We start from the raw sequence: 16,419 nt of genomic DNA, 5'->3' as shown, positions 1-16,419 counted from the left end.
GTGGATGTGGAGAGGATGTTTCCTATAGTGGGGGAGTCTAGGACCAGAGGACACACATAGAGTGGATGTAGAGAGGATGATTCCTATAATGGGGGAGTCTGGGACCAGAGGACACAGATAGAGTAGATGTAGAGAGGATGATTCCTATAATGGGGGAGTCTAGGACCAGAGGGCACGGATAGAGTGGATGTGGAGAGGATGTTTCCTATAGTGGGGGAGTCTAGGACCAGAGGGCACAGATAGAGTGGATGTGGAGAGGGTGTTTCCTATCGTGGGGGAGTCTAGGACCAGAGGACACAGATAGAGTAGATGTAGAGAGGATGATTCCTATAATAGGGGAGTCTAGGACCAGAGGACACGGATAGAGTAGATGTAGAGAGGATGATTCCTATAATAGGGGAGTCTAGGACCAGAGGACACGGATAGAGTAGATGTAGAGAGGATGATTCCTATAATGGGGGAGTCTAGGACCAGAAGACACAGATAGAGTGGATGTGGAGAGGATGTTTCCTGTAGTGGGGGAGTCTAGGACCAGAGGACACAGATAGAGTGGATGGGGAGAGGATGTTTCCTGTAGTGGGGGAGTCTAGGACCAGAGGACACAGATAGAGTGGATGGGGAGAGGATTTTTCCTATAGTGGGGGAGTCTAGGACCAGAGGACACGGATAGAGTAGATGTAGAGAGGATGATTCCTATAATGGGGGAGTCTAGCACCAGAAGACACAGATAGAGTGGATGTGGAGAGGATGTTTCCTGTAGTGAGTGAGTCTAGGACCAGAGGACACAGATAGAGTGGATGTGGAGAGGATGTTTCCTGTAGTGGGGGAGTCTAGGACCAGAGGGCACAGATAGAGTGGATGTGGAGAGGATGTTTCCTGTAGTGGGGGAGTCTAGGACCAGAGGACACAGATAGAGTGGATGTGGAGAGGATGTTTCCTACAGTGGAAAGTACTGTGTTCATGGCAAGATCTTTAACAGCGTCGCTGAGCAGAGGGATCTTGCGATCCAAGTTCACAGCTCCTTGAAAGCGGCCACGCAGGTCGATGAGGCGGCTAAGGAGGCTTACGGGACGCTCGGTTTTGTTAGTCGAGGCTTTGAGTTCAAGAGTCAGCGGGTGATGTTGCAACTTAATTAAACTCTGGTCAGGCTACACCTGGAGAATTGTGGACAGTTCTGGCCGTCCCAGTACGGGGAGGATGTCGAGGCTTCGGAGAGGGGGCAGAAGAGTTTCACCAGGACGCTGCCTGGTTTAGAGGGCATGTGCTGTCACGAGAGGCTGGATAACGTGGGTTGTTTTCGCTGGAGGCCGAGGGGAGATCTGAGAGCAGTTTACCGGATTATGAGAGGCATAGATAGAGTGGACAGGGGGGTATCAGTTTCCCAGGGTTGACATGTCTCATACCAGAGGGCAGGCACTGAAAGTGACGGGGGGGGGGTTGATGTGAGGGGTAAGTTTTTTTTTTTACTCGGAAAGTGGTGGATGCCTGATCTGCCGGTAAATACATTAGGGGTTTTTAAGAGACATTTGGAGAGGCACGTGGAGATGAGGAAGGTGGAGGGATTGGTGTCGTTTTTGATTTGACTTTCAGCTTGGACGGTACAACATTGTGGGCCCAATGGCCTGTTCTTGATCTACGTTCTATGATCTATGACACGGGGAGGGGAGTACAAGATGGACTGAGGGAGGGTTTAACGGACAGTACACCGGTCAAAGACCCTCTTCTCCCTTCCTCCCCAACACCCCCACCCCCCGGCAGACTCTCTCCATGATGCCGATTCCGGCGAAGGCGGACACAACGTTCCTGGTGACGGAGCCGCTGTGCCAGATCCCGGGATTCCCGCCGTCCTACGCCAGCGCGCAGCTCCCGCCGGGGACCTACGTGATCCCCGGCCGAGAGGAGGAGGCGGCCGAGGCCGAGAGGGAGGCGACCAGGAGGAGACTGAGAAACCTAGCGGTGGGTGGCCGAGGGATCCGCCGCGGGGCCGAGCCGATATCGGGGCGGGGGGCGGCTAGGGAAGGGACACTCCCCACCGTTCACAGTCCGTGTCCCACCCTCGTACCCCGAGGTCTTCCCGCCCCTCGACACTCCCCACCGTTCACCGTACGTGTCCTACCCTCGTACGCCGAGGTCCCCCCCGTCCCTCGACACTCCCCACCGTTCACGGTCCGTGTCCCACCCTCGTACCCCGAGGTCCCCCCGCCCCTCGACACTCCCCACCGTTCACGGTCCGTGTCCCACCCTCGTACCCCGAGGTCCCCCCGTCCCTCGACACTCCCCCACCGTTCACGGTCCGTGTCCCACCCTCGTACGCCGAGGTCCCCCCGTCCCTCGACACTCCCCACCGTTCACAGTCCGTGTCCGATCCTCGTACGCCGAGGTCCCCCCGTCCCTCGACACTCCCCACCGTTCACGGTCCGTGTCCCACCCTCGTACGCCGAGGTCCCCCCGTCCCTCGACACTCCCCACCGTTCACAGTCCGTGTCCGACCCTCGTACGCCGAGGTCCCCCCGTCCCTCGACACTCCCCACCGTTCAAGGTCCGTGTCCTACCCTCGTACCCCGAGGTCACCCCGTCCCTCGACACTCACCACCGTTCACGGTGCGTGTCCCGACTTCGTACGCCGAGGTCCCCCCGTCCCTCGACACTCCCCACCGTTCACGGTCCGTGTCCCACCCTCGTACGCCGAGGTTCCCCCGTCCCTCGACACTCCCCACCGTTCACGGTCCGTGTCCCACCCTCGTACGCCGAGGTCCCCCCGTCCCTCGACACTCCGCACCGTTCACAGTCCGTGTCCCATCCTCGTACCCCGAGGTCCCCCCGTCCCTCGACACTCCCCGCCGTTCACGGTGCGTGTCCTACCCTCGTACCCCGAGGTCCCCCCGTCCCTCGACACTCCCCACCGTTCACGGTGCGTGTCCTACCCTCGTACGCCGAGGTCCCCCCGTCCCTCCACACTCCTCACCGTTCGCGGTGCGTGTCCTACCCTCGTACGCCGAGGTCCCCCCGTCCCTCGACACTCCCCACCGTTCACGGTGCATGTCCCCACCGTCGTACGCCGAGGTCCCCCCGTCCCTCCACACTCCCCACCGTTCACGGTGCGTGTCCTACCCTCATACGCCGAGGTCCCGCCCGTCCCTCGACACTCCCCACCGTTCACAGTCCGTGTCCCACCCTCGTACACCGAGGTCCCCCCGTCCCTCCACACTCCCCACCGTTCACGGTGCGTGTCCTACCCTCATACGCCGAGGTCCCGCCCGTCCCTCGACACTCCCCCACCGTTCACAGTCCATGTCCCACCCTCGTACACCGAGGTCCCCCCGTCCCTCCACACTCCCCACCGTTCACGGTGCGTGTCCTACCCTCATACGCCGAGGTCCCGCCCGTCCCTCGACACTCCCCACCGTTCACAGTCCGTGTCCCACCCTCGTACACCGAGGTCCCCCCGTCCCTCGACATTCCCCACCGTTCACGGTGCGTGTCCTACCCTCGTACCCCGAGGTCCCCCCGTCCCTCGACACTCCCCACCGTTCACAGTGTGTGTCCCACCCTCGTACGCGGAGGTACCCCGTCCCTCGACACTCCCCACCGTTCACGGTGCGTGTCCCACCCTCGTACGCGGAGGTACCCCGTCCCTCGACACTCCCCACCGTTCACGGTGCGTGTCCTGCCCTCGGACGCCGAGGTCCCCCTGTCCCTCGACACTCCCCACCGTTCACGGTGCGTGTCCTACCCTCGTACGCCGAGGTCCCCCCGTCCCTCGACACTCCCCACCGTTCACGGTGCGTGTCCCACCCTCGTACGCCGAGGTCCCCCCGTCCCTCGACACTCCCCACCGTTCACGGTGCGTGTCCCACCCTCGTACGCCGAGGTCCCCCGTCCCTCGACACTCCCCACCGTTCACGGTGCGTGTCCCACCCTCGTACGCCGAGGTCCCCCCGTCCCTCGACACTCCCCACCGTTCACGGTCCGTGTCCCACCCTCGTACGCCGAGGACCCCCCGTCCCTCGACACTCCCCACCGTTCACGGTGCGTGTCCCACCCTCGTACGCCGAGGTCCCCCTGTACTGAATACATGGAAAATGGATGAATATGGGCAATTTGTGGACATAAGTTGTGTTCTCCATTTGAAAACTATTTTAGCTTATTCGGCACTACTTTGTAGCTGAACGTCCTGTTTACTGCCTGTACTTTTTGTTGCTATCTGTCCCCAGCTCTCACCCCCTCACACCCGCACCTTGCCCCCTCTAACTCCCTGTCTCTCTCTGTCCCCACACATTCCCCATCCCTGCACCTCCCTGCCCTCTCTTCCACCTTCTCCCTCTCACCCACTCCCCCTCTTTCCCGCTTCATCTCTCTCTCTCCACACCTCCCTACTGTCCGCCCCCCATCCCTCACACTCCTCTCCCCCTCCCCCATCTCCGCCCGCCTCTCCTTCCGCCACTCCCTTCCCCCTCAAGCTCCCTCCTCCTCTCTCACCCCCTCCCCTTTAAATTCCCGCCACTCCTCTCTCCTCCCTCCCTCCCCTTCCTCTCACCCCTTCCCCCTCTCTTTCAGTACAGGAGAAGGGAGGTTCTACTGCAGTTGTACAGGGCCCTGGTGAGACCGCACCTAGAATATTGTGTGCAGTTTTGGTCCCCTAATCTGAGGAAAGACATTCTTGCCATAGAGGGAGTACAGAGAAGGTTCACCAGATTGATTCCTGGGATGGTAGGACTTTCATATGAAGAAAGACTGGATCGACTAGGCTTATACTCGCTGGAATTTAGAAGATTGAGGGGGGATCTTATTGAAACGTATAAAATTCTAAAGGGATTGAACAGGCTAGATGCAGGAAGATTGTTTCCGATGTTGGGGAAGTCCAGAACGAGGGGTCACAGTTTAAGGATAAAGGGGAAGCCTTTTAGGACCGAGATGAGGAGAAACTTCTTCACACAGAGAGTGGTGAATCTGTGGAATTCTCTGCTACAGGAAACAGTTGAGGCCAGTTCTTTGGCTATATTTAAGAGGGAGTTAGATATGGCCCTTGTGGCTAAAGGGATCAGAGGGTATGGAGAGAAAGCAGGTACAGGGTTCTGAGTTGGATGATCAGTCATGATCATACTGAATGGCGGTGCAGGCTCGAAGGGCCGAGTGGCCTACTCCTGCACCTATTTTCTATGTTTCTCATTTTCTATGTTTCCCCCGCAGTTCGGGCAAATGGCCTCGGGGATCTCGAGCGCTCTGCTGGGTCTGCTGATCCTGTTCATCGCCCGCTGGCAGCTGGGTTACGCCATGTTGGTCGGCACTCCCTGGTGGACGGGCGTCATTGTGAGTGCGGCCCCCCCACCCCCCCGCGGGCAGGGCCGGGTCAGCAAGGAGGGAGGCGGCCACGAGGGAGAGGGGCGGAGGGGGAGGCGACCGGCGATGGAGAGGGAGGGCTGAGGGAAACTAGGGGGAGAGGGGGCGGTGAGGTGGGAGTTGCACCTGCTCAGAATTGATCGCCTGACACGGTTTATTCAGTCCACAGTGGCCGGGATGTTAATCAAGGCTGTTCACAAGTGTCCAAACAAATCCACGGTGAGTTTGCAGTTCCCTGCCTCCGTATCCTTCCCCTCTCCCTCTCTCCCCTTCCCCGCCTCTATCTTTCTCTCCTTCGCCCTTCTCTCTCTCCCCTTCAGCCTTCTCTCTCTCTCTTCTTCCCACTCTCCCTCCACCCCTCTCTCTCCTCCCCTGCCTCTCTCTTTTCCCTCTCCCCTCTCTCCCCCTCTCTCTCCTTCTCCCTTCTCCTCCTTCAGTCTCTTTCCCCTCCACTCTCTCTCTTCTCCTCCTTCTCCCTCTCTCCTCTCTCTCCTTCCCCCCTCTCTTCTCCTCCAGTCTCTCTCCCCTCCCCTTTGCTCTCTCTCTCCTCCCCTTCTCACTCTCTCCTCCCCTCTCTCTTTTCCCTCTCTCCTCCCCTCTCTCCCCCTCTCTCTCCTTCTCCCTTCTCCTCCTTCAGTCTCTTTCCCCTCCACTCTCTCTCTTCTCCTCCTTCTCCCTCTCTCCTCCCCTCTCTCCTCTCTCTCCTTCCCCCCTCTCTCCTCCTCCAGTCTCTCTCCCCTCCCCTTCGCTCTCTCTCTCCTCCCCTTCTCACTCTCTCCTCCCCTCTCTCTTTTCCCTCTCTCCTCCCCCCTCTCCCCCTCTCTCTCCTCCCCTCTCCTCCTTCAGTCTCTTTCCCCTCCCCTTCGCTCTCTCTCTCTCCTCCTCCTTCTCTCTGTCTCCTCCCCTCTCCCTCCCCTCTCTCCCCTTCTCCCTCTCTCCCCTCTCTCTCCTTCCCTCTTCTCTCTCCTTCCACCTCTTTCTCTCCTTCCCCCACCCTCTCTCTCACTTCCCCTCTTTCTTCTCCCTTTCTTTATCCCCCATCGCGGTGTCTCTCACATTTCTCTTCCTCCTCTTCCTCTCTCTCTCACCCTCTCTCTCTCTTTCCCCTCCCTTTTCCCTGCGCTCCCTCTCCCGACTTCTTCATCTCTTCTCTACACCATCTCCCTCTGTCCACTCTTCTCTCTTCGCCCTCTCACGCTCCCCTTCTCTCCCTCTGATCCTTCCCGCCTCTCCTACATTTTCACTCCGTGTCACTCCCCCATCTCTTTTCCACTTTCCTTCCATCTCTGGGACTACCAACCCGTTCCCCTTTCTCCCTTACCACTGTCCCTCTGTCCATCTCCTCGCTTTTCTTTCTCTCTCTCTCTCTCTCTCTCTCTCTCTCTCTCTCTCTCTCTCTCTCTCTCTCTCTCTCTCTCTCTCTCTCTCTCTCTCTCTCTCTCTCTCTCTCTCTCTCTCTCTCTCTCTCTCACTCGCCCCTCTACATTCTGTCACGTACAAACGACCCTGTGAATGGAACAGAATACAGCCGGAGCCCGGTGTTGCTGTTAACAAATCACTATTTTAATCGTAACTTCCAAATATAGTAAGAAAGTAAACCAAGAGTTAGCAATATTATGCCTATATAGAGGTAAAAATAAAGTTCTCAAACTCATTCAAGCTCAGTTGGCAGGAGTCACAGTCCAAAATGGAGGGTAACGGGGTAGTGTGGGTTTAGTACTATTTTTTAAGGTTTATTTGGGTCGGCACAACATGGAGGGCTGAAGGGCCTGTACTGTGCTGTAGTGTTCTATTCAAAACAAGCCGCAGGGAAAATCATTAATTGTCCATCAGATAACTCCACCTCCCACACCATAGTAAACAAGTCTTTCTCACCCCCCACCTCCCTTCCAATTTCTCTCTCTCTCCCTGTTCCGATCTCCACTTCCTTTCTACTTTCTGGCTCTCTCTCTCTCTCCCCCTCCTTCCCTCTCTCTCTCCATCGCCCCGTATCTTATCTCTCTCCCCCACTCTCTTCCTACATCCCTCTCACCGGCTCTCGATCCACCCTCTCTCCTCCCTTTTCAATTCCTCTCCCACTCTCTCTCTCTGTCCCTCCTCCCGCACCGTTTCCACACACACACACTCTCTCTCCCCCCTCTCGCTGCTTTCCCTGTTCAGTTGGTCTCCCCCTCCCGTCACTTCCACTGTCCCTTTCAAACTTATCTCTCTCGCTCCTTGTCTCTCCCCTTCCATGTCTCTCTCCCTTTCTCTCTCTCTCTCCTCCTCTCCCCTCCTCTGCCTCTTCTCAATTTATCCTTTGCTCTTTCCTCCCACACTCCCTCTCTCTCTCTCCCTTTCTCTCTCTCTCCTCCTCCCCCCTCCTCTGCCTCTTCTCAATTTATCCTTTGCTATTTCCTCCCACACTCACGCTCTCTCTCTTTCTCTCTCTCTCTACGGCAGACGATCGCCTGCCTGGTTGCGAATGTGATCTGCGCCCTCGCCTGCACTCCCGCCGTCATCCTGTACTCGCTGAACGTCCGCATCTTCCCCTGCATCGGGTACTGCTACACCGGATGCCGGATGGTGAGTGTTCCGTCCGCCCCCCAACACACACACACACACAGACACACACACACACACACACACACACACACACACACACACACAGACACACACACACACACACACACACACACACACACACACACACAGACACACACACACATACACACACACACACACACACACACACACACACACACACACACACAGGAGAGCCAGCCCTCATCCACACACCCCCACCTCGCACCCACGGCCTTCCCCCTCTCCCGCGGTGCTACCTTGCTCCCCTCGCGGTAGCGCTCCCTCACTCCACGCAAAAGCCTCCTCCGAACCCTCCCTCCCCTCTGTTGTAGCGGCCCCTCTCTCCTCTCCTCACCCCTCCCTCCCTCGACCAATTCCTCCGGCAGCTCCTTCCACAGACGGACCACCCGTATCCCTCTAAACCTTTCCTATCCGTGTCCCTGTCCGAGTGTCGTTAATGTACCTGACTCGACCACTTCCTCCGGCAGCCTCTTCCACAGACGGACCACCCGTATCCCTCTAAACCTTTCCTATCCGTGTCCCTGTCCGAGTGTCGTTAATGTACCTACCTCGACGACTTCCTCCGGCAGCTCCTTCCACAGACGGCCCACCCGTATCCCTCTAAACCTTTCCTATCCGTGTCCCTGTCCGAGTGTCGTTAATGTACCTGCCTCGACCACTTCCTCCGGCAGCTCCTTCCACAGACGGACCACCCGTATCCCTCTAAACCTTTCCTATCCGTGTCCCTGTCCGAGTGTCGTTAATGGACCTGCCTCGACCACTTCCTCCGGCAGCTCCTTCCACAGACGGACCACCCGTATCCCTCTAAACCTTTCCTATCTGTGTCCCTGTCCGAGTGTCGTTAATGTACCTGCCTCGACCACTTCCTCCGGCGGCTCCTTCCATAGACGGACCACCCGTATCCCTCTAAACCTTTCCTATCCGTGTCCATGTCCGAGTGTCGTTAATGGACCTGCCTCGACCACTTCCTCTGGCAGCTCCTTCCACAGACGGACCACCCGTATCCCTCTAAACCTTTCCTATCCGTGTCCATGTCCGAGTGTCGTTAATGGACCTGCCTCGACCACTTCCTCCGGCAGCTCCTTCCACAGACGGACCACCCGTATCCCTCTAAACCTTTCCTATCCGTGTCCCTGTCTGAGTGTCGTTAATGTACCTGCCCAGACCACTTCCTCCGGCAGCTCCTTCCACAGACGGACCACCCGTATCCCTCTAAATCTTTCCTATCCATGTCCCTGTCTGAGTGTCGTTAATGTACCTGCCTCGATCACTTCCTCTGGCAGTTCCTTCCACAGACGGACCCACCCGTATCCCTCTAAACCTTTCCTATCCGTGTCCCTGTCCGAGTGTCGTTAATGTACCTGCCCCGACCACTTCCTCTGGCAGCTCCTTCCACAGACGGACCACCCTCTGTGTGAAAAATTTTCCCATCGGGTCCCCTATTAAATCTCTAAAACCTGTGCCCTATGATTCAAGATTCCCCCCTACGCTCCAGGGAATGAAGTCCCTACCTGCCCGACTCTCTCCATAACTCAGCCCCTCGAGTCCCGGCGACACCCTCGTAAATCCCCGTGAGCTCTCGTCTCCGGTACACGGTGCCCTGTCTGACAATTGCGGGCATGCCAAACGCCGCCTTCACCGCCCCGTCTGCCTGTGACCCGACTTCCAGGGAACCATAAATCTAGGAAAATCCAGGAATCTAGGAATAATGGTACATAGTTCCCTGAAGGTGGAATCTCATGTGGATAGGGTGGTGAAGAATGCTTTTGGTAGGCTGGCCTTTATAAATCAGAGCATTGAGTATAGGAGTTGGGATGTAATGTTAAAATTGTACAAGGCATTGGTGAGGCCAGAATTTGGAGTATTGTGTACAGTTCCGGTCACCGAATTATTGGAAAGATGTCAACAAAATAGAGAGAGTACAGAGGAGATTTACTAGAATGTCACCTGGGTTTCATCACCTAAGTTACAGGGAAAGGCTGAACAAGTTAGGTCTTTATTCTTTGGAGCGTAGAAGGTTGAGGGGGGACTTGATAGAGATATTTAAAATTATAGGGGGGTAGAGTTGACGTGGATTGGCTTTTTCCATTGAGAGTAGGGGAGATTCAGACAAGAGGACATGAGTTGAGAGTTAGGGGGCAAAAGTTTAGGGGCAACACGAGATGGAATTTCTTTACTCAGAGAGTGGTAGCAGCTTCCAGTAAAAGTGGTAGAGGCAGGTTCGATTTTGTCATTAAAAAAATGGACAGGAAAGGAATAGAGGGTTATGGATTGAGTGTAGGTCGGTGGGACTAGGTGAGAGTAAGCGTTCGGCACGGACTAGAAGAGCCGAGATGGCCTGTTTCCATGCATTAATTGTTATATGGTTATAAACCAAAACTTGGTGTGTTCCGTGAATCGAAGTCTAAAGTTCTCCGTCTCTCACCCCTCTCCCTCTTTCACCCCTCTCCGCCTCTCACCCTGTCCATGTATCACTCTGTCTGTCTCTGCCCCTCTCTGTTTTCCACCCTTCTCTGCCTTCCCTGTCCGACCTCTCTCATCTCCTGCCTCTCACCTCTCTCTCCCCCATCTGACTCTCATGTCTCTCCCTCGATCAACTGTCCTCTGCCACCTCTCTTCTTTCTCCCCCTTCCCTACCCCCATCTCTCTCCCACCCACCCCCTCTCTTCCTCACCCATTGCCCCCCTTCTCTTCCTCCCCGTCTGGGTCTCCCCACCTCCGCCTACCCCAATACCCACTCTCCCTCACCCCTCTCTCTTCCCCGGACAACTCCACCCATGCCCCTCCCTCCCTCTCTCTCTCTCCTCTCTGTCTCTCACCCCATTTCTCTTTGTCTCCCCCCCCCCACCCTCCACTCCTCTCTTTCCGTCTGGCTCTCTCCCCCCTCCCATGCTCCCTCCGCTCTGTCCCTCCGCCAAACACCGAATCTCGCAGAGGTTTGTCAGCGGGATCACGGTGATCTTGCTGGTCAACTGCCTGGTCTCGCTGGTGATGTCCGTCCTCACGGCCATCGCCAACTGCAGGGACCTCGAGTGCTGCGCCGCACAGCCTCCGGTGGTGAGTGGGATCTTCCTGTGCACGGGGGGTGCTGTGGGCGGCGAGGGATGGGGCATGGTGACAAGAGATGGGGGAGGTGAACAGCGTGGGGAGGGAACAAGAGAGTGGAGGGGTAGAGAGAGATGGGGGCAGAAAAGGAATAAAAGGGTGGGGAGAGGGGTGGAGAGAGGAGGATGGGTGGAGGGGGTGGAGACAGGAGGATAGGGTGGGGAGAGGGGAGGAGAGAGGAGGATAGGGTGGAGAGAGGATGATGGGGTGGGGAGAGGAGGATAGGGTGGAGGGGTGGAGAGAGGTTAGGGTGGGAAGGGTGGAGAGAGGAGGATAGGGTGGAGAGAGGAGGATAGGGTGGAGAGGGGTGGAGAGAGGATGATGGGGTGGGGAGAGGAGGATAGGGTGGAGAGGGGTGGAGAGAGGATGATGGGGTGGGGAGAGGAGGATAGGGTGGGAAGAGGGGTGGAGAGAGGAGGATAGGGTGGACGGGGTGGAGAGAGGAGGATAGGGTGAGGAGAGAGAGGTGGGGGAAGAGATAGAGAGAGAAGAGGGGACAGAGGGGACTGAGAGGGTCTCATCTCCTCTCCTCACTTTATCTTTCTTCCCTCATCGATCTGACCCCTCCCTCTCCCCCACCCTGCAGAAAATGGTGGTGATCCACGCCAACCAGCCCGCACCGCCAGACCTCGCCTCCGTCTTCTCCGGCAAGCCGGCGCCCACTCCTGCCTTTGACGGGCCCCAGTGACGACACGTCCCCCTACTCTACGGGACAGCCTGAAGGATTCGGGCCGAACGATCTGAGGCTCAGCCCGAAAGAAAAGTCAAAGCAGGACTTTCGAGACTGAGGAGGGGAGGGGAGGGTAACGGTGCTAGCCTCTTCCCGTAGTCATATTCCTCCCCCGTGGGAACCCCGCAGTTCCATCTCCCTTGTTACGAGCCGCCCTCTCCCACCCTCGGCTCCCGTCACTCCTGAAACACTCCGCTCTCTGTCCCCTCGCTCTCCCCTCTATCACCGCCCATTTCACCCTGGCTGGTGGCCATTTTGTGATGGTTACCATTGACAACCGCTCTCCCCGCATCATAGAATGGGGCAAACCCTTTTCCTCACCTTCCACTCACTTCCCTCCCTGTTTATTCAATCTCAACTCCTCATCCCTCCTCTCCTTCCCCTCGGTGCCCGCTCTCACATCTCTCCATTTAACCTTCTGCCGACTGCCATTGTGTGACAGTCAGACCCTCCTTCCCACTCCCTCACACTCACCATCTTGTCACCCTCCTTCCCATCCCATCACTCGCAAACCCCTTCCCTACCTCCCCTCGCTCTCCTCTCCCCGCCATCTCGACGCTCTGCATCGTATGCTGGTTGGGGCTGCCATGTTGCGATGCCAATCTTCACCTCTCCTCATCGCCCTCTTTCTCTCTCTCTGTTACCCAGTGAGTCACTCCCGTACTCACCCCGTCACTTCTGACACCCTTTCCCCTCTCTGGCCCCTTGCCCTTTCTCCCGCCATCCACCACATTTTGGTGAACATTTTCTGATGGGAAATTTCGCTCCCCCACCCAATCCCTTCTCCCCCGTCCGTTGAGTGAGTCACTCCCCTCTCCCTCGTTGAGACAATGAACTCCCCGACCCATCAGCCCTGACCGCGTCCCCGACCCCTGCTCCCCCTTTCTCCTTCCGACGCCCCACTTTTTTGCTGCTCGTCTTATTTGTGAAGGGAATGTCACCACCCATTCATCCCCCACTATTGAAAACGTCACTCCCCCACACCCCACATCCTGTCCAATCAGACCACTCCCTCCCGTCCCATCACTTCCCCTCTCTCCCCGTCCCATCACTCCCGCTCCCTTCCAGTCGTTTCACTCCTCCTCACCCCGTCGTTGTCTTCTCCACGTCGGCCACCAGTTTGTGACAGGGACTTTCGCCCCTCCCCTCTCCGTCCCCTATTGAGTTAGTGACTTCGCCACGCTCACCGTCTCCTCAGTCCACTCCTCGTCCTGTCACTCCTCTTCCTCCCAAACCCCTCACCCCTCCTCCCCAAAACCCACATGTATATGTGTATGTGCGAATATCTGAGATATATACATTAGTTTATTCAATGACAACATTATTAGAATTAGAACATATATACAATATGGAAGACGATATAAAACACAAATTAAAATACTGTTATAACAATCAATAACACACTCGATCCCGGGATTGTATCCATGGGCACCGCATGTTCCTTCGCCATCGATTCTGAGTGTGACAGTGGCCATTGTAAGTCAGTGTCTCACTCCATCCCTGGCGGCCACATTAACCAAGGATTCGCCCATTTTAAATCAGCGCGTCCCTCCCTCTCTTGTGCTCACTTCTACCAAAGCCGTCACTCCCTCCCCAGCGGCCATTTCAAGTGAAGCGTCGGACATCCCACCTCTCTCGGATATTGATAGCGGCTCCCTGACGCCCGCGAATTATATACAATATCCCGCAAATCGGTTTTTTTTTGAGAACGAGAGAGAGAGAGAATTGAATACTCTGCCATGGCAGAGTAAAAAAATATAAAACGTACTTCACCCCAGACTACACTAAAGTGTTCCCCTGCCTAATAGGGGTCAGGAATAATGACAGTGTTGCTCGCTGCACTGTCTGCAACATTGTGTTTTCTATTGCCCATGGGGGGTTAAATCACTGTTGAGGTGAGTTTAACGGGTGTCATTCGTTCATTAGCATAGCTAACGCTATTTAAACTAGCTGGCTGGCCGCTAAGGAGCTACTCTATTGCAGACATCCCACCTCACCCGGGAGTTCCGGGAGTCTCCCACAAATTGATGGTGTCTGCTTCCCTGAAATGAGATTTTGCAGGGTGGAATTAATTGAGTGATGGAATGGTGCAGACGGAGCTTCACTGTGTGTTTGGCATTGCAAATGTGTGATGGGACGGTGTGGAGGGAAATTCACTCTGTGTCTGACCCCGGGAGTGTGTGATGGGACGGTGTGGAGGGAGATTCACTGTGTCTGACCCCGGGGAGTGTGTGATGGGACAGTGTGGAGGGAAATTCACTCTGTGTCTGACCCCGGGAGTGTGTGATGGGACGGTACGGAGGGAGATTCACTCTGTGTCTGACCCCGGGAGTGTGTGATGGGACGGTGTGGAGGGAGATTCTCTGTGTCTGACCCAGGGAGTGTGTGATGGGACGGTGTGGAGGAAGATTCACTGTGTCTGACCCAGGGAGTGTGTGATGGGACGGTGTGGAGGGAGATTCACTCTGTGTCTGACCCCGGGAGTGTGTGATGGGACGGTACAGAGGGAGATTCACTCTGTGTCTGACCCCGGGAGTGTGTGATGGGATGGTGTGGAGGGAGATTCACACTGCGTCTGACCCCGGGAGTGTGTGATGGGACGGTGTGGAGGGAGATTCACTCTGTGTCTGACCCCGGGAGTGTGTGATGGGACGGTGTGGAGGGAGATTCACTCTGTGTCTGACCCCGGGAGTGTGTGATGGGACGGTATGGAGGGAGATTCACTCTGTGTCTTCCCGTTGAGTCAGTGACTTCGCCACGCTCACCGTCTCATCAGTCCACTCCTCGTCCCATCACTCCTCTTCCTCCCAAACCCCTCACCCCTCCTCCCCAAAACCCACATGTATATGTGTGTGTGCGAATATCTGAGATATATACATTAGTTTAATAAATGACAACATTATTAGAATTAAAACATATATACAATACCCAAGACGATATAAAGCACACATTAAAATACTGTTATTACAATCAATAACACACTCGATCCCGGGATTGTATCCATGGGCACCGCATGTTCCTTCACCATAGATTCTGTGTGCGACAGTGGCCATTGTAAGTCAGTGTCTCACTCCATCCCTGGCGGACACATTAACCAAGGATTCGCCCATTTTAAATCAGCGCATCCCTCCCTCTCTTGTGCTCACTTCTACCAAAGCCGTCACTCCCTCCCCAGCGGCCATTTCCAGTGAAGCGTCGGACAACCCACCTCTCCCGGGAGTTCCGGGAGTCTCCCGCATATTGATGGTGCCTGCTTCCCTGAAATGAGATTTTGCAGGGTGGGATTAATTGAGTGATGGAATGGTGCAGACGGAGCTTCACTGTGTGCTTGGCATTGCAAGTGTGTGATGGGACGGTGTGGAGGGAAATTCACTCTGTGTCAGGTCCTGGGCGTGAGTAAATTTACAAATGTAAATTAAACAATGTGTGAGCTGCTGACGTGCGGGAATAAATAAGCTGCTCCCGACTCACTCACAGTCACACACAATTAACTGACCGGCGACAACGAGTGACCGGTTGAATAATCAGTCCCGTTTCTCACCGTCACTCTGCATCGGGGAACCGATGATTATAAAATCACACTTCAGTCCACTGTGGCCGGGATGTTTATCAAGGCTGTTCACAAGTCTCCAAACAAATCCACGGTGAGTTTGCAGTTCCCTGTCTCCGTATCCCTCCCCCCCGTCCCAGCCTCTCTTTCTCTCCTTCGCCCTTCTCTCTCTCCCCTTCAGGCTTCTCTCTCTCTCTTCTTCCCACTCTCCCTCCACCCCTCTCTCTCCTCCCCTGCCTCTCTCTCTCTCTCTCTCTCTTTGTCAATTTAACATCATTATATCGGCCAGGCTGCCGAATGCACCGTCCTCAGCAAAGGGAGCAAAAGGATTCTCTCCCGGGATAATCCCCCCCCACCCCGGGACACCGGTGTCCCAGACTGAGCCCCGGACCCCCGGGCTCTACCTGTCCGGGTAATTCCCCGGGGTGTCACGTGGGGAGTCTCGAACACGCACATCCGGCGGAAGCTGCCCCGCCGGACAGCAGGCGGAAACACGTCACTGCGGGACCGCTGCGAGCGACGCACACAGCGCGAGGCCCGAGTTGGTTCCGTTAAAACCGTTGGGAATCAGCCCTGGCGCGCGGCCGTTAAAGGTAAGGGCGGGAGTTAAAGGGGAGGGCGGGGAGTCGGCCAAATGTCCCCATCCCGCGGGCGGGGATGTTCACACATTCAGATGTTCACACGATCACTCTCAGTCCGGGTCTGACTCCCCGCAGAGGTCTCAGTTCCTTCATCCCGGTCCGACTGAACCGATTCCCGTACAGCCTGAAACAGATGGGAGAATAAAGATGAAATAAACAGATTACACAACAGTGTCAGTAACAGGGACTGGGGTTAATGTTTCAACAACACTCACAGACAAATATCACCAGAAAACCCGCGGATCCGCTGATATTTTATCACATTGAACATTAACACAAACACTCACCAGATCCACTTCAGACTCGGGAGGGTCAGTATGAGGCGGCGGAGAGCGGGGACAGATCGGTCTGTGAATGAGTTTGATCTCAGGTTCAGCCCCGTCAGTGATGGGTTTGTACTGAGAGCGGAGACGAGATCCTCGGCACCAGAATCTGTGAGACCGACATTCCACAGCCTGGAGATGAGA

General features: G+C 56.1%; 2 protein-coding genes across 2 annotated transcripts in view; one reads left to right on the top strand and one right to left on the bottom strand.

The window, feature by feature from the left end:
* The first annotated feature begins 1,691 nt into the window (after nucleotides 1-1,691).
* Nucleotides 1,692-12,073, top strand: LOC140720666 (uncharacterized). Its single transcript, XM_073035519.1, has 6 exons — nucleotides 1,692-1,956; nucleotides 5,191-5,310; nucleotides 5,503-5,559; nucleotides 7,783-7,905; nucleotides 10,861-10,983; nucleotides 11,618-12,073. Exons 1-6 carry the CDS (start codon nucleotides 1,768-1,770, stop codon nucleotides 11,717-11,719), a joined length of 714 nt encoding a protein of 237 aa, XP_072891620.1. The 5' UTR covers nucleotides 1,692-1,767; the 3' UTR covers nucleotides 11,720-12,073.
* Nucleotides 12,074-13,048: 975 nt separating this feature from the next.
* LOC140720667 (NACHT, LRR and PYD domains-containing protein 3-like) overlaps nucleotides 13,049-16,419 on the bottom strand; it is a 43,897-nt gene continuing 40,526 nt past the window's right edge. Inside the window, exons 10-11 of the mRNA XM_073035520.1 lie at nucleotides 16,240-16,407; nucleotides 13,049-16,076 (exon numbers count right to left, since the gene is read on the bottom strand). Of these exons, the coding sequence (XP_072891621.1) occupies nucleotides 15,989-16,076; nucleotides 16,240-16,407 (256 nt within the window). The 3' untranslated portion in view covers nucleotides 13,049-15,988. The remainder of the gene's footprint in view (nucleotides 16,077-16,239; nucleotides 16,408-16,419) is intronic.

The sequence above is a fragment of the Hemitrygon akajei genome, unplaced genomic scaffold (genome assembly GCF_048418815.1).
Source record: "Hemitrygon akajei unplaced genomic scaffold, sHemAka1.3 Scf000045, whole genome shotgun sequence".
Lineage (NCBI taxonomy): Eukaryota > Metazoa > Chordata > Chondrichthyes > Myliobatiformes > Dasyatidae > Hemitrygon > Hemitrygon akajei.
Note: the sequence above shows the minus strand (reverse complement) of the source record. Positions and strands in the feature narration are given on the sequence as shown.

What these genes read in the sequence shown, in the direction of transcription:
- LOC140720666 (XM_073035519.1), top strand. Translation starts at nt 1,768, where the DNA reads ATGATGCCGATTCCGGCGAAGGCGGACACAACGTTCCTGGTGACGGAG. An exon ending in GGAGACTGAGAAACCTAGCG is followed by an intron (nt 1,957 to 5,190) that starts GTGGGTGGCCGA and finishes TTTCCCCCGCAG; the next exon opens with TTCGGGCAAATGGCCTCGGG. An exon ending in GCTACACCGGATGCCGGATG is followed by an intron (nt 7,906 to 10,860) that starts GTGAGTGTTCCG and finishes CGAATCTCGCAG; the next exon opens with AGGTTTGTCAGCGGGATCAC.